Source organism: Hyla sarda, chromosome 1 (assembly GCF_029499605.1).
Source record: "Hyla sarda isolate aHylSar1 chromosome 1, aHylSar1.hap1, whole genome shotgun sequence".
NCBI lineage: Eukaryota > Metazoa > Chordata > Amphibia > Anura > Hylidae > Hyla > Hyla sarda.
The window spans coordinates 398,088,464-398,116,356 of NC_079189.1; the positions used below are offsets into that span (position 1 = coordinate 398,088,464).

General features: G+C 41.3%; 1 gene segment (V, D, J or C); it reads right to left on the bottom strand.

Moving 5' to 3' along the window:
• LOC130362937 (Ig heavy chain C region-like) lies at window positions 1-27,637 on the bottom strand. The segment is given in 9 exon segments: window positions 1-622; window positions 3,442-3,768; window positions 5,078-5,401; window positions 6,125-6,424; window positions 19,424-19,493; window positions 20,094-20,198; window positions 21,589-21,778; window positions 22,443-22,741; window positions 27,500-27,637. Coding segments are annotated over 9 exon segments (2,145 nt in total).
• Between the last annotated feature and the right edge of the window lie 256 nt (window positions 27,638-27,893).

Consider the following 27,893-nt stretch of genomic DNA (forward strand, 5'->3'; position numbering starts at 1 on the left):
TTATAGAATTTATTGCAACATCAATTATTTTACAAAATATCCACCACTTTCACCATAAAACACAAATACAAAGGGGTTTTTACAGGATATACAATTAACACAAGTAAGAAAGACAAAGGGGAAAACATCCATTAATTTATACAGAAAGACAGGAGGGTTTTAGTTCTTCTGTATTCGATTTTTCAGGAATGTATGGTAGAAGGAAAGTGGAGGATGCTATAAGTGACATATTAAGAACAAGACAGGTCGGTTCCAGACATAGTGACAGACACATTGACTATTGTTGGTTTACCAGAGGATTTGTCCACAGGTCTTCTAAAAATATTCATTGGATTGGCTTCATGGCCCACCACACAGCTGTATATATTTCCTGATTCCCAAGCACTAGCTGAAATGGTAAGTTTGCTAATAGTGATGTATGTGTTCCCGTTGGCTTCAAGCTTTGGTTCACTGTTGACGTATTGATCTTGGGATACTACCATATCATTTTCTGTCCAACCAACATAAATTTTTCTGGGCTTATAGTTGTGGCAGATGCATAGCAAAGTGTAGTCTTCCTTTTGGGCTAATTCCTCTTCAGATGGTGGATAAACCAAAACCACAGGTCGGGACATCTTGGTTTCTGTGTATAGAATGTATATAATATTTATTTCTTAGTTTCTTGTAGATGTATAAAAATCTACCAGATTTAAAATTCACTAAATTCACTCAAAATTCTCTTTTGTGGCAATCTTATGAGTGTGTTTCCTGTTGAGACCAAGACTGGTTTCTAGTGACAAGTACTAACAATAAAATCACAAAACATTTCTCAGAGTGTGAAGTCCATACCATTCAGAGATCACAATAACCAGTGTAGCCTATTTCATGCTTAAAGGAGTGTCAAGCAGTAGTGATAAGCAGCAGGGTCCATATTCAAATTTGCGATATTTCACAAATATATGGACGAATATTTGTCCTATGTTCGCGAAATTCGCATATTCGCTATGTTCGTTCTCTTTTTTCTTCCATGCGGAAATTTGAAATGAAATTTGCATAGTACGCATGCGCAATGATATCTTTCACTTAAAAGAAGGGAGGGATCAGTGTACAGTTGGGAAGTGCCAATATTCGCATAAATATTAGCATAAATTTGCATAAAAAATGAATATTCGTCATTACGAATATATATAACTATATTCTAAATATTCGAGAAATCGCAAAGTGATGATATTCGCGGTAAAAATTTGCATTTCGAATATTCGCGCTCAACACTATCAAGCAGTACTCAAGAAGAAGAAGACTGCCATGGCACTGTACTTGCATGTAGTAGAGCCCATTAGAAAGCTCTTTACTCTCACACAGCCAATTGATTAGTTTGGCTCCTCTCCTCCTTCACAGCTTCACTGTCATGTTCTCAGTGTTCTAGCCCCCTCCTTACAGCTGGGAGATGCCTCCCTCTTTGTATGATCTGTTTGAGACCCTGAGGAACAGCGATATGTCCATGCAAAGAAAAAGGCTAGGGGTATGTTTCTCCATTTGCCCCTTGCAGTAGCTGAGAGGTGCATGTATTTGAACATTGATGTACTCATCCGTCTGTCTAGTAGCAATCACCTAGAAATTACATATAAGCACAGTATGCTATTGCGCCTCTAGAACGGCTTGGTTAGTAGACTATTTAAACTTGCCAAGAAGCTAGTATCGGTTAGTATCGGCTGCTTAACTAGTGATATTTAATGCTGTCAGAAAATACAAAAAGGAAGAAGTGATCTCGAACCATCCATATGCTGCTGTATAGATAGGACACTGTTCCGACAAGTAAGCACAGTCCCTAGAAGCCGCACCTGCTACCTGTTTGGTGCTAACCATTCAATGTAGTACAGTGAGGTAGATATAGTATAGAAGAAATGCGGAGCACTCACCAGGTACTTGAATCAGGGGCTTCTTTATTGCGTTTCAATACAGTTCGGGTTCACATGCAGGGGAGCAGGATGGAAAACATGCGGGGGTATTCAAACGGGCTAGCTTGAATACCCCGCATATTTTCCATCCTGCTCCCCTGCATGTGAACCCGAACTATATTGAAACGCAATATAGAAGCCCCTGATTCAAGTACCTGGTGAGTACTCTGCATTTCTTCTATACTATAGCTGTCAGAAAATACTTTCCCTGGTTATTAGTCTTATACAGCAGAAAAAAATTTCCTTTTCTGCATGCTGCTCCTTATACATTTAACTTTGTGCTGCATTTTCTGCTTCACTTCATATGTTTGGAGTGGTTGGGGTGTATTTAGTGCTGCATTGTGGTATTTGTATGACACTTCTGGGGAGGTATATTGTGCTGTACTGTTGTAATTGGGGCATCTGGAGAGGTATATTTGTTTGACATTTCTGCACTTTGGTGTTTGGAACTACTTGGGAGCTATATTGTGCTGCACTGTGTTATTCAAAGGGGTACTCTTCCCCTAGCCATCTAATCCCCTATCCTGCTGTACCCAGCATTCGTTTAGAGCATCGGGTGCAGTGTCAGAGCCTCATGACGTCACGGTCGCACCCATGCTTGTGACGTCATGGCCATGCCCCCTCAATGCAAGTCTTTGGGAGGGGGCGTGACAGCCATCATGCCCCCTTCCATAGACTTGCACTGAGGGGGCATGTTCCTGACGTCACAAGTGGGGTGTGACCATGACGTCATGAGCCTCTGCCCCACATCGCCAGTCATCTGGTACGGAGCAAAATTTGCTCCATGCATCGGGTGTCTGGAATGCGGCAGCCGAGATCGCGGGGGTCCCCAGTGGCGGAACCCCCGCGATCAGACATCTTATCCCCCTATGCTCTGGATAGGGGATACGATGTCTAGGGGTGGAGAACCCCTTTAATGTTGCTAGGAAATATTATGTGGCCTGTATTGTGGTACCTGTTGCTGCAGAAAATAGTATGGACACTGCACATTGGTATTTCTTTAACCCTGCTACAGAGTTATAATGGGTGCTGACTGTTGGTATTTGTTCTCTGGTTAGGCCCAAGCAGAAAAAGTTTCAACTAATCATATGATTTTAATTGTTAAATATTACATGTATTATTATTTATATCTATTTGAGATCATATTAAAGTGAAGCATCAGAATATTACTGCTTCATCACTTACTGTATGGTTATCTATAGAGAAAAAACATAATTTTCTATGGGACCTCCAGCCGAAACCCCAACTACACTATGAAAGGAACCTCACAGATCGGACAGAAGAGGGAATGGAATTGAGGCAGTGGCTTGTAGGATTCAGAGCACTTGTAGGCCATGGAAAGGAGGAACATCTACAGGGCTCAATGGATATTCTCTTTCTTGTCCCACCTGCTGCTAATAATGGCCAATGCTGAACAAGTTCCCTTTTGAGTTTTCCTATGGAAAGTTTGCCCTATGGTTGCTTGTTTCACCCTTTCATATAGGAATATTCTTCAGTGTCTTACCTTTCTCCTTTTTAATTGTAGTAATGATTGGTGCTGTGAGTCCACTGTGGTAAAATACACAGGTAAATTCTGTCTGCTGCAGCCAAACATTTGGGGAAACCGTGAGGACACTGGGCACACTGTAAGTTCCATTCTCTTGCAGCTCTAGGTCTTCGGTTTGAAAAGTAGGGGTAGATACTCCAGGATAACTCCACTTAAATGAATAGCTTTCACTTGTATCTTTAAGGTTGGTAGCCACACATGCAATCCGAGCAGTATTATGGACATAGAGATCTTCAATAGACGGCTCCACCATAAACACATTAATTCCCAAACAGTTGAAGTTGTCTATTGGATAAAAGACATCACATATTTTTACAATGTTGCATTAGATGTTTATTATGTTAATATAGAACTTAATCCAATTGTTTTCTTGTAGCACTGTCTGGCTAAACTGGCATCTTCATGCTTATATTGACCACCACTGCATCTATACCAAGATGACAATTGTTTGCCATATTTTCCCATTTTAGTTTGTATCAGTGTAAACATTGTCAGTTTTTAGTGCAAAGCAACCTGTGCCACTATATACATACCAGCACAAAGGGATATATTAATATAATGATTGGAACTTTGTATCTTTTCAGTTTATAACAAAATCTGTCTGTGGAATTAGCCTTTATTTTTGTTCATGCAGACATTATGTAAAATTACCGTATTTTTCGCCATATAAGACGCTCCGGCATATAAGACACACCCAATTTTAAAGGGTGAAAATCTAGAAAAAAAAGATTCTGAACCTTCAACCTGCGGACCTCCCAGCATGCCAGGAGTTGTAGTTTTGCAACATCTGGAGGTCCGCAGGTGTAAAACCACTGGTATAGGAGATAATACTCACATGTCCCCGCCGCTCCGGACCCATCACCGCTGCCCTGGTGTCGCCCTCCATCGCTTTCGCCGCGTCCCCGTCACTCCAGAACGTCTCTGCTGCCGGGTATCCTTGCTTTCCGTCGCCGCCATCACGTCGCTGTGCACGCCGCTCCTATTGGATGACGGGACGACATGCGCAATGACGTGATGACGACGAAGGAGAGCGCCGGCCATGCAGGGGATCCCGGCAAGGAGCAGACCCCGAGGAGACAGGTAAGGTCCCTCCCAATGTCCTGTAAGCTGTTTGGGATGCCGTGATTTCACCGCGGAGGTCCCGAACAGCAGGACTGAGCAGCCGGGTTAGTGTCCCTTTCGCTTCAGACGCGGCGGTCAGCTTTGATCGCCCCGTCTGAAGGGTTAATACAGGCCATCACCACGATCGGTGATGTCCTGTATTAGCCGCGAGTCCCGGCCATTGATGGCCGCAGGGACCGCTGCGATAGGACAAGTTTTAATGTGTATTTGCCCTATAAGACGCACCAACTTTTCCCCCCCCAGTTTTGCATCTTATGCGGCGAAAAATACGGTATTCAGTGTGTATTTTTGCCACAAGACATTGAGTTTCCATGTCCAACAGCAGGTAAAAAACTTCAGAAAATCTATTTAATATTTTATCTATATCTGCTGAAGTTCTGAAACAGGTATGCAAATAGAAAGATTGGCTTTACATTTAGAACTAAAACATCTAATGCACATAGGCAATATTTTAGTTCTTGTCATTCCTTACCTGAGCACTTCTTAATTGTGTCCTCTGCCGTTTTCCCCGTTTTAGGATCTGTCACATGACACTTCACACGAACACCGTTGTTCCACTCAGACTGATTAATGGTTACTGTGCTATGCAAACTAAAAAAGTGCTTCTGGGATTTTCCTAGTTCCAGTTCGTCTTTTGGGAAACTCCTTTCATTTTCATTGACAAACCATTTCACTGTGGCGTCCTGGGAGGTTAAATTATACACTTGGCAAGTGAGCTCGACTTCACCATTGCTGCTTTCAGGGCAGGTTCCTTGCATAAGGTGGACGCTTGGTGCCTCTGGTGAAACGTTACAAACTGACAGATGGAAGAAATTAATTTATTTCTTGTTTTTCAAACACTGTCTAATGAATAACACTTTTATACACGTACACACTCATACACATACACTCACACATACATATACTCACACATACATACACTCAAACACACATACAGTCTACATGTCTGTGCACAGAGGCTGGATGGTCCTTTAGGGCCATGTTCACATGGTTGGAATTCCGCAGTGGAATTCTACATGGAGATTCCGCAGCAGCAGAGTCCCATTGCTTTCAATGGGATTCTGCTGCATTGTTTACATAGCAGAAATTTTGTGCCAGAAACATCTGGCATGGAAATTCATCTTCCAGTGTCCGCAGAAAGAATAGACATGTCCATTATTTCTGCGGACTCTGCACGGAAATGCATTGCCGTCTATTAGACAGCGCATATCTGGGTGGTCCTAGAGAATCTGACTGGAAAAACAATATGTACATGGAGGTTTAATATAGGCACTGTATATTGTCATTTGTTCATGCGGCCTTAAAGGAGTTTTAAATCAACACTTATCATGTGCCAATAGGTGATGAATCTCTGCTAGATTTACTTCCACTGGGATCCCCAAGAATTGGGTACTGTGTTCCCAGTTTGAATGCGGCCGCAGTCAAACATGTGTGCTGTACCCCATATGATTTTGTGGGCATGACAAAGATAGCAGAGCACTGTATTCTATCTATCTATCTATCTATTTATATTACTCACCTTCAATAATAGTTTTGCTAATGCTGGTGGAATAATGGCTGACATTGCACTGGTAAGTCTTACTCTTCCAGTCATTATCACTGACTGTAACTTGACTAAGAAGATTATATGCTGGGGGATCTCCAGTTAGTGGGGTAGTGATGTCTTTAACTTTAGATACGTTCTCCCCACTAGTTGTGCTCCATGTGACAGACGCAGGTTGAGGGAAGTAACGATTTACCAGACATGCAATAGTGTGAGTGCCATCTGTTGTCAGTCCGACTGCAGTCAGTGGGAAGACATGTGGGATAAGTATCTCAACTGCAAGAGAAAACATTTGATCTCATGAATTGGTGTTAAAACATGTTAGAAAATATTTAAGGCATTTATTTTACTGTTAGAATAGGTCCAATATATCCTGCAATGCTATATACAGATTGCCATCCATCATGTCCCCAGTGTAGATCACAATTTAAATGGGCACTGTCATGAAATCTAAAAATTGATATGTTGTAGTACTTAAGTACTACAACATATCTCTAATATACTTTAATAAAAAAAAAGTGATTTAAAGTCACTTTTAAATTCGGCCACTAGGGGTCGCCCTCCTAGTGGCCGAATGCATTCGGCAGTGACGTCACTACTGAATTTCGACTCATTTACGCCTAGCAATGAGTCAAAATTCAGTCACTGCGGTGCTCGCTCCCGCCTGTGAATCATACAGGCGAGAGCGAGCACGCTGATAGCTGGGGCTGCGCGCATTGGCCAGCTCCACTGGCCTCTCTTGCGGCCCCGCCCTCCCACCCCCGTTACCCTGTCCGGAGGCAGCGCGCGCACTCATTGCTTCACTGATCCTCCGGATGGGCAAGTCTGATCTGAGGTCTTATAATACTTTGGGGGAGCGGAATGTCTTTTTCGGGTGGTCGGGGGGAGAAGGATGGGGGGTGTTGCGCGGCGGGGCCTGGGGGAGCGGGATGTGTGGCAGCTGCGGCTGAGACTGTTTTCACCACAGGGTGCCTACAGTTGTTTCCCCACTACAACTCCCAGCATGCTCTGACAGCCAATAGATGTCAGGGCAAGCTGGGAGTTGTAGTGGTGAAACAGCTGGAGGCACCCTGTATAGTTGAACTAAGGGCGGAAGTCGGACCCCCCAGCAGGCATCAGTGACGTCACGCCTGCTGGGGAAGTCTGCCTGGTAGTGAGCACACTAGAAAAAAAGCATTTTTAATATAGTAAAAAAATGTAAATAGGCAGGGACAAAAAAAAAAAAAGCATGGTGGGAGCTACCCTTTAATTTTAAAATACACTAGGACCATGTTTCACAGAACTCTGGTTAACCTATGATTTGGCATGTACTGTATGCTTGAATATCCATAAGAAACCCACACATGTACAAGGAGAACATACACATTTTCTGCAGATAATATTTTTGGTCAGATTTGAAGCCAGGAGGACCCTAATGCAGCAAAGGCAATCATATTAACCACTAAGCCATCAAGCTCCACAAACACAGGGGCACATTTTATTTAAAGGAGCGTTCTGAGAAATGTCCTTTATAGCATATCTTTAAGATCCTACTGAGAAATCTTGGCCACTGTCACCACATGTGAGAGAAGAAACAAGAGATGGCTCTCCATGGTTATTATTAAAAGTTGGTGCACAGTGGGCATTTATCACCTACTAGATAAGTGATAAATATCCGATTGCTCCACAGCTGAGATCCCCATTATTCCCAGAATGGCAGTTTGAATGGAGTGATGCCATCCTATTCAAAGTCTATAGCACTAACAGAGACAGCAGATACAGCACTCGGCTGTTTCCACTAGCCCCACTGGTATTGAATTAACTGGCAGAGCTTTTGGTCAAGCGCCACTTCCTTTAAATGCCTATTCACTGTGGTCATGCAGTGGGAAGGAACATCATTGATCGTTGGAGCCCCCAGTGATCAGAAATAAATAATCTCTCTTGTGGATAGGTGATAAATATTTATTGTTTGACAACGCTGTAAACAGCCAAGTGTCCATCTCTCTTTTTTGTTTGGTAGAGATCACCTTTCAGCTTGTACCACGTGCATGGAGCCAGTTGTCGTTGCCAGTTGTTTTTGACAGAAAAATTGTGCTGCATCTAGCACTATTTTTCCGGTCAAAAAGATAGATAACTCAGCAGAAACTGGCAGACCCCAATATAGATCAATAAGGTCCTCACTCTTCTACACAAAGCCAGAGCAGTTCAGTGTGTGATGAGCTCTGATTGGATAAGGCTGCACCCCCCTCGGCACTCCAGACTGCATTTCCTGATTTTGGACTTCTGCCAGGCCAGCAGGAGTCCAAACTCTGTGCAAGAAATGGGGGGAAATGTGCTCTGGGAAAGTAGGGAGACACCTAGTGGCAGCTTTTTTTAAACACAAATAAAACATAGAAAAATGTATATTTAAATGTATATTTAAAAATTAGTTTTAATGACGGTGCCCATTTAAGGATAACATCTTACTTACCTGCAGTTACCACTAGAAGGAGCATGGTAGCTTACTGTATACTGTCTTATTATGGGGTGATCTCCTAAACTCCCTCTAGTGACAGCTGCAGTTGGCCAGCATGTTATATTTTAAATCTATGTCATGGTAGGGGATTTGGAGCTCTGTGTAAGAAAAATAACACTCTGACTACAATAAAGATAAAGTAATTCAGTAACAAGTCAATACAGATTTGTAAACCAATTTATTTTAAAAACAACACAATTTTTTATTTGTCGTAGAAATTCACTTTACAATTAACTTTTTAAACTTTTTAATAAATGGCAAAAAGTCTGTGGTTATAAAAATACAGTATTTAGGAGCAGCTGATATATATGTATTGATAGGACAACCATACATATTTTGCCATGTTTGAATGTAAGTAGCAGCATACACACCATAAGCCATAACAATAAAACTAATATTGTGTAGCCCCCCTTATGCCTCTAAAATAGCTCTGACCCTTTTGGGTGAAGGTATCCTGTGATGTCTGCCACCAAGACTGTGGAGGATTTTCACATGGACATTACATTGTAAAGGTGAAATGTTTGATCAAAATTTGCAGCAAACTCTACTAAAATAGATTTGCTTTGGTAGAACATAACTTTAATCTCTGATCTCTGCTTATGATTAATCATCTCCACACTTTGTAGTTCTGGAGGTACTCTATAATTTATTTAAAGGGAACCTGTCATTACTTTCATGCTGCCTGAACAACAAGGCATCACGGTGGTCCCCTGTGCCCCCCCCCCCCACACACCACACTTGCTTGGTAGATCTCTCCCTATTCCCAAAAAAGAAGAGATCTATTAATCAAGACTAGTGGGGTGGGGAGAATCTGCTGGGGACCACCCATATATGACTTGTGTTTCAGGCAGCATGAAAGTGATGACAGGTTCCCTTTAAATGGGCACTGTCACCAACTTTATTTTTTGATATGTTGTAGTACTTATGTACGGGCTAGTGCCGTAGCGGGGGGGACGGGCTAGCAAAAAAAAAAAATTGGATGGTAGGAGCTACCCTTTAATTATCCACCCTATAACTGATACTTCTGCAGAGGAAATCACTGCCTAGACACTTCTTCTCCTTACACCAACACCCACAATCTGCCTTTTTCAGATCCTACATGCATATAATGACTTTAAAGGGGTACTCCACCCCTAGACATCTTATCCCCTATCCAAAGGATAGGGGATAAGATGTCAGATCGCCGGGGTCCCGCTGCTGGGGATCCCTGGGATCTCCGCTGCGGCTCCGTGCTATCATTACTGCTCAGAGGATGCTCGCTCTGTGCGTAATGACCGGCGATACAGGGGCCGGAGCATCGGGACATCACGGCTCCGCCCCCGCTTGCAATAGCGGCCTGTCCCCTTAATGCAAGTCTATGGAAGGGGGCGTGATGGCCGCCACGCCCCCTCCCATAGACTTGTATTGAGGGGGTGGGCTGTGACATCACGAGGAGCCGGAGCTGTGACATAACGATGCACCGGCCCCTGTATTGCCGGTCATTACGCACAGAGCTCTGTGCAGTAATGATAGCGGGGTGCCCCAGCCGAGATCCCAGAGGTCCCCAGCAGCGGGTCCCCGGCAATCTGACATCTTATCCCCTATCCTTAGGGGAGTAATATGTACAAAATAAAAGTTTGCTCGTAGCTAGCTATCAGATTCATTGAGACTCATTCAGACTAATTGTTGTAAATAATTTAGACTATAGTCACTAAACCTACTAAATGTGGTTTATATCAGCAAGTTCAGTAGTTACTATGACTATTTCACCCACTTACCAGCAACCTCTAATAGCTTTGTGATAGTTCTGTAAGATCTAAAATTGCATAATTGGTAAGGTTAAAAAAAAAGACAAGAATCCATTAATTTTAACCTATAAGCCTACTCTGTTAACCCAGAGAAAGGCAAAAACCCTTATGAAGCATATGCCAATTGCTGTAGAAAATCTGCTGTCTGTAAATTTAGGTTAATTACCAGTCTCTCCTGGCTGCTGCTGTCAACAGAATAAGCTTCATGGAGAAGAGGTGACCAAGGAACCGGTACAGGAGGGAGAGGTGAAGGGAAGCTTCTACCTGCTGTCCAGTGGGTGTGGATATGCAGCTGCTACTAGAAATGGGGGGGGGGGGGGGAGGGGGTGGCTCCGCTTCCAATGACTGGGCCAAGGATACTTTCCCCATTTGCCTCGTGCTAAAAACCACCCCAAACCAATAAATAATAGGATGAGATGGTCATATTTCTCCCAACTAAAGCCAAAGTTATAGGCAGAAATGTTGCTTGTAGTGACCATTTATATTCAATGTATTAAATACCTAAACTTACCAGCTATCTGTGTCATACACTCTAGCTACAACATAATTACTACCATAGGTCCTACAGGTAAAAGGAAAAAATAACCTTAATCCATTTCCATTTAGTAGATCACTTTCCTCAGCCTATCAGATATCTTTTATATATTTTATATACAGGTAAGCCATCATATAACTACTAAAATAGTTCTTATGGATACCAGAAAGAAATAATTATAATCCTCACCACTAATGCAATACGTGCGGGCAGAGATCTAACCTGAGCTAACCATTTATATTAAGTAGATCAAATTTCCCAGATCACCAGCTAAAAAGTCTAAAGAGAGCAGAATTTTCAAACACCAGTTTATTGTATACAGACTAGCTAAAATTCTAGCATAAGTCCAATGGATTCTAGTAAGAGATGGTTGTAATTCTCACTGTTAAAGTCATGGGCAGAGGTTTAACCTGTATAGGAAGAGGTGATCTAATAGGGGTTAACTATCATAAGAAAATGTTTTGTTGCTCCATGTCCTTCCACTTCTGCTTAACTCAGCTAAAGCGAGCTGTATATGGAATTGCAATGTAAGTCTATGGTACTCCAGATGTTCCGTGTACCACTTGCTTAAGCTGAGCGGTGTGGAAGTGAAAAGATATGGCTCTTGGAGCAGTGCGCCATGTTTAAATGATAGTTACCCTTTAATCCTCAATACTTAAAACTAAAGCCATTGGCAGAAATAATTTACATTCAGCAGAACAATTTCCCCATCTCACCAGCTAGTCTTTGCATACTATCCAGCCTCTATATAATTACCTGCATAGTCCTATGAATGTTCAGATGAAATGGTCCTAATTATTCACGCTATAGCCCTGGGCAGAGACCTGGCCTGTCATAACCATGCACATTCAGAAGATCAGATAGCTAAGCTCACCATTTAGCATACTAGTAAGGCCTCATTCACATTGCCGTCAGACTCCACTATTCGGAGTTCCATCGGCAATCCAGCCAGAAGGACGGGAGTTTAGCGGAGAAAAAAATAGCTCTATTTTTTGCTCTGCTACTATCTTGCAAAATTACATGTTAAATTATAATCATAATTATAATCATAATTTTCACCACTTAAGCTAAAACAGTGGTTAGAGATATTGTGTGCTAACCACATATTTTTAACCAACAATTTCCCTGGCTCACCAGCTAGCTGTTGTATTCTGGCTTGGTACTTTGTAATTACTAGCAAGAGAGGGTCCTAGTCCTCACAACTAAAGCTAAAACCATGGACAGAGATATAACGCATGCAAACTATTTCTTTTTTTTAACAGATCAGTTTCCCTGACTCACCAGCTAGATATTGTATACCGACTAGCTACTATGTATTTACTAGCATAGGCCTAATGCATACTAGCAAGAGATGATCCTAATTCTCACAACTACATTAAAAATCACAAACAGATATATCCCATGCTAAAAAATGAGCCCTACTCCTAAGCCTTAAGCTAATTTCTTTCAAAAACAGCTCCAGATCTGTCTTCAGGTGTGGTGTGGTTTTATAACTTGGCTCCATTCACTTCAATGGAACTGAGCTGCAGAATCACACCCAACCTGGAGACAGACGGGGAGCTGTTTTTGAAAGAAAGTAGCTCTGTTTTTCTTTTCATAGATAACCCCTTTAAGCTAAAACCTTGGATATAACCCGTGCTAACCATTTATTTCTATTAGATCAATTTTCCTGGCTATCCAGCTAGCTATTGTATGCTGGCTAGCTACTTTGTACTTACTAGCATAGGTCCAATGTATACTAGTAAGAGAGGGTCCTAATGGTCACAACTACAGCTTAAACCATGGCCAGAGATATAACCCGTACTAACCATTACTTTTCAACACACCAGTTTCCCCGACTCACCCGCTAGCTATTGTCCTCTGGCTAGCTATTTTGTAATCTAAATCCATGGATATAACCGGTGCTAACCATTTGTTTCCATTAGATATTTTCTCTGCGTTACCAGCTAGCTATTATCTTCTGGCTAGTTTTTTTTTGTAACTACTAGCATAGGTCCACTGCATACTTGCAAGAGATGGTTCTAATCCTACAACTTGACAGAGATATAGTCAGTGTTAACCGTTAATCATTTATTTTCAACAGACCAGTTTCCCTGGCTCACCAGCTAACTAGCTACTATGTGATTATTAGTAAAGGTCCAATGCATACTAGCAACAGAGTCCTAATCCTCAGCACTAAAGGTAAAACTAGAGATATACCATTTGTTTTCAACAGATCAATTTTGTCGGCTCACTAGCTAGCTGCTATGAAATTACTAGGATATGTGCAGTGGATACTACTAAGAAAATCTTATCCACTAAAACCTTCAAGTATTTATTTGTAATAGACCAGTTTCCCCAACTCACTTGCTAACTATTTTCCTCTGGCTAGCTACTATGTCATTACTAGCAAAGGTCCAATACATACTAGCAAGAGATGGCCTTACTCCTAATCCTTACCACTAAAGCTAAAACTATGGATATAACCCTTGCTAACAATTTATTTCCATTAGATCAACCCCCCCCCCCCCCGGCTCACCAGCTAGCTATTGTATACTGGCTAGCTACTATGTAATAACTAGCATAGGTCCAGTGCATACTAGCAAGAGATGATCCTAATTCTCACAATTACATTTAAAATCACAAACAGAGATATATCCCATGCTAACCATTAATTTTTTACAGATCAGCTTCCCCGGCTCACCAGCTAGCTATGGTATACCAGCTAGCTACTATGTACTTACTAGCATAGGTCCAATGTATACTAGCAAGAGAGGGTCCTAATGGTCACAACTACAGCTTAAACCATGGCCAGATATAACCTGTACTAACCATTACTTTTCAACACACCAGTTTCCCCGACTCACCCGCTAGCTATTGTCCTCTGGCTAGCTATTTTGTAATCTAAATCCATGGATATAACCCGTGCTAACCATTTATTTCCATTAGGTATTTTCCAGTTCCTTACCAGCTAGCTATTGTCTTCTGGTTAGTTTTTTTTTGTAACTACTGGCATAGGTCCATTGCATACTTGCAAGACATGATTCTAACCCTACAACTTGACAGAGATATACCATTTATTTTCAACAGATCAATTTTGTCGGCATACTAGCTAGCTGCTATGAAATTACTAGGATATGTGCAGTGGATACTACTAAGAAAGTCTAATCCACTAAAACCTTTAAGCATTTATTTGTAATAGACCAGTTTCCCCAACTCACAAGCTAGCTTTTGTCCTCTGGCTAGCTACCATGTCATTACTAACAAAGGTCCAATACATACTAGCAAGAGAAGGCCTTACTCCTAATCCTTACCACTAAAGATAAAACCATGGATATAATGAGTGCTAACCATTTATTTCGATTAGATCAATTCCCCCCTGGCTCACCAGCTAGCTATTGTATACCGGCCAGCTACTATGTAATAACTAGCATAGGTCCAGTGCATACTAGCAAGAGATGATCCTAATTCTCATAACTACATTTAAAATCACAAACAGAGATATATCCCATGCTAACCTGTTATATTTAACAGATCAGCTTCCCAGGCTCACCAGCTAGCTATTGCATACCAGCTAGCTACTATGTACTTACTAGCATAGCTCCAATGTATACTAGCAAGTGAGGGTCCTAATGGTCACAACTACAGCTAAAACCATGGCCAGAGATTTAACCCATGCTAACCATTTATTTCCATTAGATCAATTCCCCCCTGGCTCACCAGCTAGCTATTGTATACCGGCTAGCTACTATGTAATAACTACAATAGGTCCAGTGCATACTAGCAAGAGATGATCCTAATTCTCATAACTACATTTAAAATCACAAACAGAGATATATCCCATGCTAACCTGTTATATTTAACAGATCAGCTTCCCTGGATCACCAGCTAGCTATTGTATACCAGCTAGCTACTCTGTACTTACTAGCATAGGTCCAATGTATACTAGCAAGAGAGGGTCCTAATGGTCTAGCAAGAGAGGGTCCTAAAGCTAAAACCATGGCCAGAGATTTAACCCATGCTAACCATTTATTTTCAACAGATCAGTTTTCCCAACTCACAAGCTAGCTATTGTCCTCTGGCTAGATATTTAGTAATAACTAGCATAGTTCCATACATACTAACAAGAGAGGGTCCTAATGGTCACAACCACAGTTAAAACCATGGCCAGAGATATAACCCAAGCTAACCATTAATTTTCAACAGATCAGTTTCCCCAACTAACCAGCTATCAATTGTCCTCTGGCTAGCTATTTTGTAATAACCTATGTCCAATGCATACTAGCAAGAGATAGTCCTAATCCTCACTACTAAAGCAAAAACCATGGACAGAGATATAACCCCTGCAAACCATTAAATTTTCAACAGACCAGTTTCCCCGGCTGACCAGCAAGCTTTTGTATACCGGCTAGCTACTATGTGATTACTAGCAACGGTCCAATACAAACTAGCAACTGAGAGTCCTAATCTTCACCACTAAAGCTTAAACTAGAGATATACCATTTATTTTCAACAGACCAGTTTTGCCGGCTCGCCAGCTTGCTGCTATGAAATTACTAGCATACATGCAGTGGATACTTGTTAGAGATCCTAAAAACATTTTTAAAAGCTAAAACTAAGAGCATTTATTTTCAACAGACCAGTTTTCCCGACTCACAAGCTAGCTATTGTCTTCTGGCTAGCTACTATGTAATTACTAGCATAGGTTCAATACATACTAGCAAGAGAAGGTCCTAATCCTCACAAGTATGGCTGAAACGATAGACAGGCCCATGCAAACCATTTATTTTCAACAGACCAATTTCCCTGGCTCACCAGCTAGCTATTGTCTACATGTTGGCTACTATGTGATTACTAGTATAGGTCCATACATACTAGCATCAGAGAGTCCTAATCCTCACCACTAAAGATAAAAGCATGGTCAGAGATATAACCTATGCTAACCTTTTATTTCCAGTAGCTTAATCTCCCTGGTTCACAAGCTAGCGGCTATGAATTGCCAGCATACGTCCAGTGGATTCTAGTAAGACAACATAATCATCACCAATAAAACTAAAACTATGGGCTGAAAACTAACCTGTGCTAACCATGTACATTGTATAGATCCATTTCTCAGCCCACTATCTAGTTGATGCATACTGGCCAACTACTGTATAATGACTAGAATAGGTCCAATGCATGCTAGCAACATATCATCCTAACCCTCACTGCTGCTTAAACTAAAACCATGGACAGATATTGACCCTGTATTAACCATTCAGTACATCAATTACCCATCTCACCAGATAGCTATCACATTTCTGATAGTTGCTATATAATTACTAGCATAGGTCCAATGGATAGTAAGAAACAATAGGAATATTCTATAGCTTTTTATACCTATTAATGGGTTCATTTTCCAGCTGCTCCATAATAATCCAAATTTTCTGCTCATTGCAGATATATAATTATCTGTAATTCTCACTACATTTCCCTTATTACACGAACAGTATTATAGCTATCACATCTTCAGTAATCATAGCTACCTATCTATGAAGTTTGCTAGAGCTAGAATATGCCATAAACATTACTGCTGCTCTCCAAAGCAGAATAGCTAAGCATGTCACAAGTTATATGATCATTACGAGATCACCTTATTTTCATATACCTTACTTAGCTACACCAGTCACGTATTTATGTCAACAACTCACAAAAATGGCAGTGTAGTTTTTGATGCAGTTAGTGAGTCAAATCCAGTGGTGGACCCAACAAGAAGAAGTGTAAAAAAAAAGTCCTTCCTTGATATTCCCAATCCCTTCCTTGATATTCATCAATAACTACAGTCTTCTTTGCCTATGTATGTCCAGTATGAACCTCACAAAGGAATATGACTATTTAACTATCAGAGCTTCAGTCTAAGTTAACTTACCAGCTCCATTAGGTTGGTTTCACACACACAAGTATAGTTTTTTGTAGCGTTTTCATAGTTTTTCTTAACATCATTTCCTAGATCATTTTGCTCTACATAGTTTCATTCTCTGGTAGACCTTATGAACAATCTATACATTTCTTAATCGTCCATCATGTGCTCAATATACTACTACTCCACAGTTCAGTGAATATCAACTGCATATAGGTCTCTGCCATACCGTAGCTTTAGCTTCATGAAACTTTCACGTAGTTGTCTGTGGATGTAAATCAGGCAAAAGATTAAAAAAATGTTTTTTACCCATGTCATCTCTAAGCTTCATAGACCCTTCTTGTCCCCAAGTTTAGGAGCTCTATCAATAAATAGTTGTCCCAAATTCTACTTGTGTCACAATTGTTATACTGTTGTATATTGTAGCTTACATGAATAATAATAATCTGAAGAATTATTTACGAGTATCAGGCATGAGAACAGTTCTTGAAAAAACACCAGAGGCACACAACATACTGTAAATGTACTTACTCCAACGTAGAGTTACTTTGACAAGATGCAACCAATAGTAATGGTCCTTTACCAGTTAAGATACCAAAACATGGAAATCTGTAGAGGAAATTGAATCAGTGTGGATCTTAATGTTTTTTGAACAATTCTCACCTCTGGTTTGTAGATTGTTGATCATTTTCAAGAGCACGGTTAGAGTCATGTTGTGTTCATACCTTTCATTGAATAGCCAAAGTGTCTTTATCAGAAGAAAGAAGACAGATCATAATCATTTGGTAGAGTGCATTGCCTCTTCTGTTGGAGATCTAAGGTGGAATTAAGCCTAAAGAGCTGTGTATGTGCCTGGCATAGATCTGAGTCTATTTTTGGGAATGCTGGTGGGAGGAGAGGGGATGTTGTATTGCATCTGTAAGTTGTTATTCATGTTACTATTTTGTAGGCCTGTGGTTTATGTGGTGCTCCACATGTCTAGTCTGGGTATCCAGACAAGTCCCCACCAGAATAAAACCTGCCCACTTCCTTATTTCTGTCTCATCTGATCATCAATATCATAACTTATAACTTACTAAAATTGTTACTTACCTACAGTAAATCTGTCTGTGTGAAGATTTGGGTCTATGGTTTCTGTATTTATGGAAAACTGGGTTGCTATCAGCAACATATTAAAATAGATTATTACAGGCTTTTTTAAAACCTAAAATGGCTCTCGGTATAAGGGAATTACTTAAGGTTGACATAGAATACAAAGACAAATCTAAAATACAATGGGAGGGCTAGCCTCCATACCCAAGGAGCAAATAAATATATAATAATTATCATTAAAATACTTAAACTAAGAATAAAGACACACACACTTTGCTTGGATAAACTAGGCCACAGTCCTCATTTATTAAGGAAACCAATAACATAACAGAAAAATAAACTGTATTAATAAATATTAAATAACAGAATACCAACTAATGTGATTTTTACCACCTGTCCGCCAAGCCTAGCTGAGTGACACCCTACTTAACAAACTCGGACCGCGACAAGGAAAGGCTAAATAAAAAGGGGGGGGGAGTGAGCGGGGTTTTTTCACTCTTGACATGCTGGGTTCTGACTGGAACCAGACCAGTAGCTATATTTATAAACAAGAAAAATTCCCGCCGTTGCCCAGCGCCCAATCCAAGGACAGCTGCAACATCTGGCCAGGAACAACTGCCTGGATACAAGGTGAGTAACCAACACACTATATATATATATATATATATATATATATATAATATCTTTTTTTTAACCCTTACTTGTACCAAACTGCTCCCAGGGATGGAGACGCCTCCCATGTGGCCCTACACTTAAGGCTCCAGGCCCTTAGCATGGGAGGGCTAGCCTCCATACCCAGGGAGCAAATAAATATATGATAATTATCATTAAAATACTTAAACTAAGAATAAAGACACACACACTTTGCTTGGATAAACTAGGCAGCGGTCCTCATTTTTTTGGGAAACCAATAACATAACAGAATAATAAACTGTAATAATAAATATTAAATAACAGAATACCAACTAATGTGATTCTTACCACCTGTCCGCCCAGCCTAGCTGGGTGACACCCATACAACATGGATAGCCTCCTATCCATGTTCCACCAGACCCGGGGCCTTTTCAACTAGGGTCTGTAGACCCAGATTGAATATATCATTACCCACATCTGACAAGTGTGTGTAGTCGTAGCGGTAAAAACCTGGGAGAAAACCTTCAAGAGCCACATGTCTAAATGAAAAAACCCCCACTCGCCTCATAAAACGGGCCATACCTCTATTGATTCTCTTCCTAATGCGCTCCAAGAAGTTAAGCTCCTTGGACGCCCAAAGCAAACGCGGAACAATCTCCAAGAAGCACATCGTGCAAGAGGGCCACAATAACTGGAGCTCCAAAAATAGCGCTTTTAGTTTGGAAAATAAAACTGCTATGTTTACCTTGCCGATATCATTCCCCCCTGCATGGATTATAACTATATCAGGGCAAGGCCAAACAACAGAATGTTTAAGAATTACGTCCCAAATATGGCAGAGCTGCAAACCACTTACTCCGCACCAGAAGATGTTGAAGTTCTCTTCTTGAAAACCCAGATTCAAAGTATAAACTCGAGAAGCTGCTCTTTCAGCTGCCCAACGAACGAAGGAATGGCCTAAAATCCAGACCACCTTAGCAGATGGACCTAAAAAATTAAATCAAAACCAAGTTAGGGCGAACATAACTCCGATATCTATCCGAAGACCACCTACCAATATTTTTAATAACTTGCGGGTCTAGATCCCATAAAGAGGCTTCAATGGCAGCCCCAATTCTAAAAGAATGCGAGCTAAACTGAAAACTACCCAAACCCAAGAAACACAAACATTTTTTCAACACGCCGTTAAATTTAATCTTTGTCAAAGGAGAACCATCCAAATGAATGAGAAAATTAACAAAACCTGAAGGACGCAGAGAGAGAAATTTGGAAATAGTTCGCCATGGACAAAAACAAATGTCATTAACTTTGTTAAAATGTATAAAACAACCCTTACCAACTATGTCTGTTTTTGACCGAGAAACATAAATAGAGACATGACGATCATACAAAAACACATCAGAGAACAATAACGGGGACAAACTAGCTTTGTTGGGTGAAACAAGCTCACTGATCCTAAAAGCACCAAAGAACGCAATAACAAAGGCCGTGGAAAAAAGCTGTGCCTCATAATCCGAAAAACAAACCTGAAAACAAGCTGAGCAAAGCTGCTCCAAAAGACAATAGTTAAAGGGGCGACGAACATCCTTACTATACTTAGCCAATTTAAAACCCTTTAAAACTTGCTTGACCTGAAAAAAGGACAAAATAGACCTAACCCCAAACCACTTCTGAAAAAAAGGAAATGCCTGATAACTGCTTGTGAATTTGACTATGGGACACATCCCCGATAACAGGCTGGACACAAAACTAAGAGATACATCCCCATCAGACACCAGATAATTATTAGCATGGTCGACACAAAACTGTACCCATGAATTCTAAGACCGACTCTAGTCCGACCATGTCTTAGGCGCAATAGACTGATGAAGGTAGTGTTCAGCTAGTCCCAAACCAGATCCCAAAGGTGTTCCGGACAAGCTACACCCACTGGATCTGCATCCGGCACCAACTCTCAGAACCTAGAAAACTGAGAGCAAGACAAGGCATCAGCTATTACATTGGACACTCCTTTAACATACTTAGCTCTTAACCAAATGTTTAATTTAAGACAAATCAAAACTAAATGCCTAAGTAATTTAATAACTGGATCAGAAGAAGACAAACAGTTAACAGCAAATACTACACCTTTATTATCTGAATGAACAATAATCCTATGGTCCCTAAAGTGATGACCCCAAATAACTAATGAGACTAACGCCGGAAACAACTCCAACAAAACTATATTCCTAACTAACCCCGCTTTAACACAAGAATCATGCCAAGGTTCCACGCACCAATGACCTGAGAAAAATGCACGGAAACCCAAAGAACCTGCAGCGTCAGTAAAAACCCCAAGTGAGCCCAATTCCACAAATTCGTGTTGCCATACCAAAGCACCATTAAAAACCTGTAAAAATTCTGCCCATAACAATAAGTCCTCTCTCAAACTCTTTGTTAAGCGAATGTGAGCCCTAGGGGACTTAAGGCCCCTAGTAGCTAAATAAAGCCTTCTACAAAAGACTCTGCCCATCGGGACCACTTTTGATGCAAACACCAATAAACCAAGTAAACTCTGCAAAGCTTTAAGCGTGGCTTTCTTCCTACACAACATAAAATTAATCAACTGTAACATTTTCTGAATCTTCTCAAGGGGTAAGCAAAAAACCATATCAACAGTGTCAATGACAATCCCTAAAAATTCTAACCTAGTGCAAGGAAGCACAGTTTTTTCACTAGCCAAAGGTATACCAAAATGTTGAGAAATACGTACAAAACAAGAAAAAATATCTAAACAATCATTAGTACCCTGTTTCCCAAAAAACAAAAAATCATCCAAATAATGTAAGAGCCCTCCTCCCTGAAAAGAAGAACTAACCACCCATTCTAGAAATGTGGAAAAACTCTCAAAATAAAACATGACAACAAAAACCCCATGGGCAGTGCCTTATCAAAACAAAAATAACCATTAAACTGAAAACCTAAAGAATTTAACCCTTTAGGGCAAACTGGTAACAGCCGAAAAACAGATTTAATATCCACCTTGGCGAGCAAAGTACCACGACCAAACTGCCGCAACAAAACTAAGGCAGAATCAAAAGAAGCGTATTCAACTGAACACTCTCCAGGGTCAACAGAATCATTCAGGGAACCACGAAGAGGATATGATAGATGATGAATTAATCTAAAAGAGTTGGGCTCCTTCTTTGGAACAAGGCCCAAAGGAGATAGCCTGAAATTAGGAAAAGGAGGGGACTGAAAAGGTCCCTCCACTCTACCTTCCCTAACTTCTTTGTCGATTTTTTCCTGAACCACTAAAGGATTTAAATTGACTGACCTCAAATTATCCACCCAGCAGCAACCCAGACCAGAAAATCCAGGTACTTCGAAACCAAAGGTAAAATCTTTCAATAACAACTCAGCTTTCGCTCTGTCTGGGTAAGGCTCTAGCCAAGGACGCATGTTTTGAATCTTCACTGGCGTCCAAGCTCTTAGAAAGGGACTCTCTGATAGAGGGTTACTGCTGGGAGGACAATGCATTCTTTTTGAAACATCTGGAAAGTGGATGGGTACCCCCACAATGGGAGCACTCATATCTGTACTTGCAATTGGACTGCCATTTGCATTGCGATTCATTGTAGGCGAAACACACACCCTTTCGAAAGGAAGGAGGTGTGCTGCCCAGAACCATTCTACCCCTTTGTGGAATCATTCAATTGATCCATAAACCAATATCCTTTTGTCCCCACTTACCGTAACTGATGGGTGTACTGACAGCTTCTGACGAAACATTTCATCATAGATGGGCCACACCGAACAACCAAAATTTCGATAAGCTTCCAAAATAATATCTAAATGCTGGAACAACGCAGCACATCTATGCGGAAACTTCTCACCCATAACTGCAGAAAAAAATACAAAATGCCTGTAACCAATTATTGAATGTCTTCATTGCTGCCACCTTCCTTTTATCCTCCTCCTTCTCCACTTTATCCTTAGCAGACTCCTTGAAAGATGGAAGCAAAGAAAACAAATCAACAAATTCACCCTTCCAAATTTTCTCTTTCACAGACAAAGCCAAATGATAACCTAGCGGTGACACTTCACATGTAATAGCCTCTTTCAGACACACTTCTGGGACAGACTGGTACATCACAGGAATGTTAGCAGCGACAGAAGTTACTGATGTATTATCCTGTTCGGAAACAGAAGGATTAGTAACCATGGAAACAATATTAGCACTAGTATCAACAGAACTCGCATTAGTAGCAAACACCACCGTAATAGCAACATCAAATACAGATGGATCAGATAGATGAGAAACATTTGCATTAGCCAAAATATTATCCTTCCCAACAGTAGTGGGTGGATTAACCCATGCTGCAGCACAGGGATGCCCAGCATTAACCCCTTGTGCCCCGGTATTAACCCCTTAAGGACCGGAGGTTTTTCCGTTTTTGCATTTTCGTTTTTTGCTCCTTGCCTTTAAAAAATCATAACTCTTTCAAATTTACACCTAAAAATCCATATGATGGCTTATTTTTTGCGCCACCAATTCTACTTTGTAATGACGTCAGTCATTTTGCCCAAAAATCTATGGTGAAGCGTGAAAAAAAATCATTGTGCGACAAAATTAAAAAAAAAACGCTGTTTTGTAACTTTTGGGGGCTTCCGTTTCTACGTAGTACATTTTTCGGTAAAAATGACACCTGATATGTATTCTGTAGGTCCATACGATTAAAATGATACCCTACTTATATAGGTTTGATTTTGTCGGACTTCTGGAAAAAATCATAACTACATGCAGGAAAATTAATACGTTTAAAATTGTCATCTTCTGACCCCTATAACTTTTTTATTTTTCCGTGTATGGGGCGGTATGAGGGCTCATTTTTTGCGCCGTGATCTGAAGTTTTTAACGGTACCATTTTTGCATTGATAGGACTTATTGATCGCTTTTTATTCATTTTTTCATGATATAAAAAGTGACCAAAAATGCACTATTTTGGACTTTGGAATTTTTTTGCGCGCACGCCATTGACCGTGCGGTTTAATTAACGATATATTTTTATAATTCGGACATTTCCGCACGCGGCGATACCATTTATGTTTATTTTTATTTTTATTTACACTGTGTTTTTTCTTTTATGGGAAAAGGGGGGTGATTCAAACTTTTAATAGGGAAGGGGTTAAATGATGTTTATTCACTTTTTTTTTGCACTTTTTTTTTGCAGTGTTATAGCTCCCATAGGGACCTATAACACTGCACACACTGATCTTTTACATTGATCACTGGTTTCTCATAAGAAACCAGTGATCGATGATTCTGCCGCATGACTGCTCATGCCTGGATCTCAGGCACTGAGCAGTCATTCGGCGATCGGACAGCGAGGAGGCAGGTAGGGGCCCTCCCGCTGTCCTGTCAGCTGTTCGGGATGCCGCGATTTCACCGCGGCTATCCCGAACAGCCCACTGAGCTAGCCGGCATGCTTTCGGTTTCACTTTAGACGCGGCGTTCAACTTTGAACGCCGCGTCTAAAGGGTTAATAGCGCGCGGCACAGCGATCAATGCCGCGCGCTATTAGCCACGGGTCCCGGCCGTTGTTAGAGGCCGGGCCCGACCCGCTATGACGCGGGGCCACGCCGTGGCCCCGCGTTATAGATCGGGAGTGGACACATGACGTTCCAGTACGTCATGTGTCCTTAAGGGGTTAATGGCCATAATGGCAGCGAGCATATTAAAGAAAGACGCCATCCCAGACAACAATTGATTACCTGGCAATAAATTCTAAGCATCAAACCCAACTTGAGGATTGGAAACAGAGCTGCTGCACTCACCCATGGCCGACTCAGGGGGGGCATTAGCCGCTGGGCCCACAGGAGGCAGAGGTCTGGCAATCATAGGAGGGTGAAATGTCACTAGCTCCCTGCCTGCGCCCAAAGGGGGGTGGATTTGCGCAAGACAGAGGAACCAGAACTAGCATCACGGGCCGGGGGCGGGAGCTGCTAAACCAGAAGATGGGCCTGCTACTGCCACGGGATGCTGCAAAGCCACCAAATCTTGGGGACCCTGTCCGGCGGTCAGACGTTGCGGGGTCCGCTGTCCTCTTACACCAGGACCGCCTCCTCCCCGACTTGCACTCACCAGGGATGTTGGCGTATAGTGCTTCCTCTGCCTCCCTGTCTGTCGCTGAGACCTGCGCCCTACAGGAGGTGCCACTGGAACAGGCCTGGAGTCACCTCCGGTCACCGGCACCGCTTCCACGACACGCCGCTACTGACATCAGCAACCGGGGCCGACGCGACTTCCAGTCTCGGCTCCGCCTCCGTTGCTCCCCAGGATGTTGACACGCCGCTCACCTCACCACTGCTCCCGCCGGTAAGTGAAAGGCTCAAACATTTCTGGAGCCACTCTTCACCACCGGCCGAATCCGCTCTTCTCAGCAGCCGCTCGTACAGCTCTTTTACTGGAACCGGAGGGCATCATTTCATTCCTATCCATCTCTCACAGGCCGCGGACACAGGGTTCTTCACTCTTGAAATGCCGGGTTCTGACTGGAACCAGACCGGTACCTATATTTATAAACAAGAAAAAATTCCCGCCGTTGCCCAGCGCCCAATCCAAGGACAGCGGCAACATCTGGCCAGGAACAACTGCCTGGATACAAGGTGAGTAACCAATCAGCACCCACCTGTATCCAAACAATACCCAGCATATTAACAAACACACACTATATGTATATATTTTTATTTTTATTGTAACCCTTACTTGTACCAAACTGCTCCCAGGGATGGAGACGCCTCCCATGTGGCCCTACACTTAAGGCTCCAGGCCCTTAGCATTAGCCATTATAAAGGTGGGCACACAGCCCAACTTATCAACCAAAGAAAGACTTTGTCAGATTGGTGAGCTCGATGGACACTCTGACAGAGCTCTAGAATTGGCTGTAGGGTTGTGGGGACACGGGGTGCTGTAATCTGATGGATTGGCTAGTAAAATCTGACATAGGGAGTTTGAAAAACAGCTTGAGCCAAACTGTATTACCCACTTTAAAATCTGGTAATTTTCCTTGTTTAAATTATAGCCATTGTAATAGCATTATCAAAGGGGATAGTTTTAACCATCCACACACCGGCAGACCAATCAAGATTCACAGCAGATATATTTTCCGTTCTAGTTTTGTCATGTACCTGATACAATGTCCATGCGGCCTTCATTATGTGGGCAAACCACATATGAATGCCACGTGAGACTGACTGGACACGACTTGCACAGGAGGAAAAATTGATTTACCACTAGTGTTGCTCGCCAATATTCGCAATTCGAATTTTATTCGCGAATATCGCATATTCGCGAATTCGCGAATATTCGCGAATATAGCACTATATATTCGTAATTACGAATATTTTTTTTTTTTTTTTCACAGTACACATCACAGTGATCATCCCTCTCTGCTTCACGCTTGTGTGGTGTAAAGAAGGCTCTAATACTACTGTGTGATACTGGTGTGCGAATTTTCGCATATGCAAAAATTTGCATATGATAATTTTGGCATTTGCGAATGTTCGCTTATGCTAATTTTGTATATGCTAATTTCCGCAAATGTAAATTTTCGCATACGCGAATTTTCGCATATGCGAAAATAAAACGAGAATATTACGAATATGCGAATATTCGCGAATATATGACGAATATTCGTCCATATATTCGCGAATTCGAATATGGCCTATGCCGCTCAACACTATTTACCACTACTAAAGTATTTTGTGGAAGCTGACTATAATGTATGCCATATACCACCATTGAGCATATACCACCATTGAGATTGGGGGGAGACCAGGAAAGACTTCTGAAACAAAAGAAATTAAAATGGATCCATAGATTGGACACATTATATCCTAGGGAGCATAATGTTGATTTTAGTCTTAAACCGTTTATGCAAATACATTTTGCTACATGTCCTTTTCTCCTTTCATTTCCTTTTTTCTTTTTACCTTTTCTTCCTTTTTCTTGTCTTTGTTTTTTCTTTTTTTTCTTCTTTATTTCATTTTACTGTGTTTTTCTTTTTTTCTTTTTCTATGTTTACTCTTTTTTCCCCTTTTTTTTCTCTCTTTTCCCTTTTTTCTCTCTTTTCCCCTTTTTGCCTGCTCAAGTTTAGTATCAAGCTTTGTACATTGGAACTTATGGTATTTTCTCTGTTTTAGAAATTTTTATGTACTCCACCTCAATTATGATTTACTCCACAAGATGAAGAATTGAAGAATACTCCCCTTTTTGAATATTTGAGAAGAAATGTCTGAAGGTCTTGGCCAAAGGACGAGGGGGCACTCCCTCCATCTGGAGAAGAAAAGGTTTAGTCTAAAGGGGCGACACGCCTTCTTTACCGTGAGGACTGTGAATTTATGGAACGGTCTATCTCAGGAATTGGTCACAGCAGGAACAATTAACAGCGTTAAAACAGGGTTAGATACATTCCTGGAACAAAATAACATTAATGCTTATGCAGAATTATAAAACTACATCCCTTCCCCTTATCCCCTTACACCCTTCACTTCAATTCCCTGGTTGGACTTGATGGACGTATGTCTTTTTTCAACCATACTAACTATGTAACTAACCTACGGTCTTCTCTAAGTATCAGTAATAAAAAATAATATTTACAAATAGGCTTTATAATGTTTTATTTTTTATTATGATTCTATTTCTGGAACTGACAGTTTGACAGTCTCTATATTTTGCATGCCCCTAGACATATGTTCTTAGAGCTGTTGGCTATATTCTACCTGTGCTGTGCCACACTCTGTCATTACAATATCTATTTGGGTTAACATATAGAAAGCCTCGATATGGCTCATAAGTATCCCATCCAATTGTCTCCATTTATGTCTACATTGATTGACTGCTTCTTTTTAGGTGTGGAACATCATATTTAGCCATATTGTAGCATATTACCGACAGTGCCCTCCTGCGCATGCATCTTATGGGCGTCAGCGCAATAGGAGCTATGAGTGTTAGAAAGGACACAGGCATGAGCAGAGCCTGTTTAGTATTGATGAGCAGGCACGTCATATCCGTGCAGTCGTGGTACATATTTAGTATGATAGTGTGGGCATTGGCATGCTGCAGGTATGTCAGTCCAATCAGAGGTAAGCGGTACCTGTACTGATATAACATCGGCCACTTCCATGGATGGTATGTTTATAAACAAGCCTGTCTGTCCCTTAGTGAAATCAGGAAACTTAAGTGTTAAAAAGTATGATGGAATCGATCAGTAGAGATGACGAATATTGGGTGTTATCTTTATTATATGATTGCACTATAGCACTTTAGATGTGTGAGCTGGGAG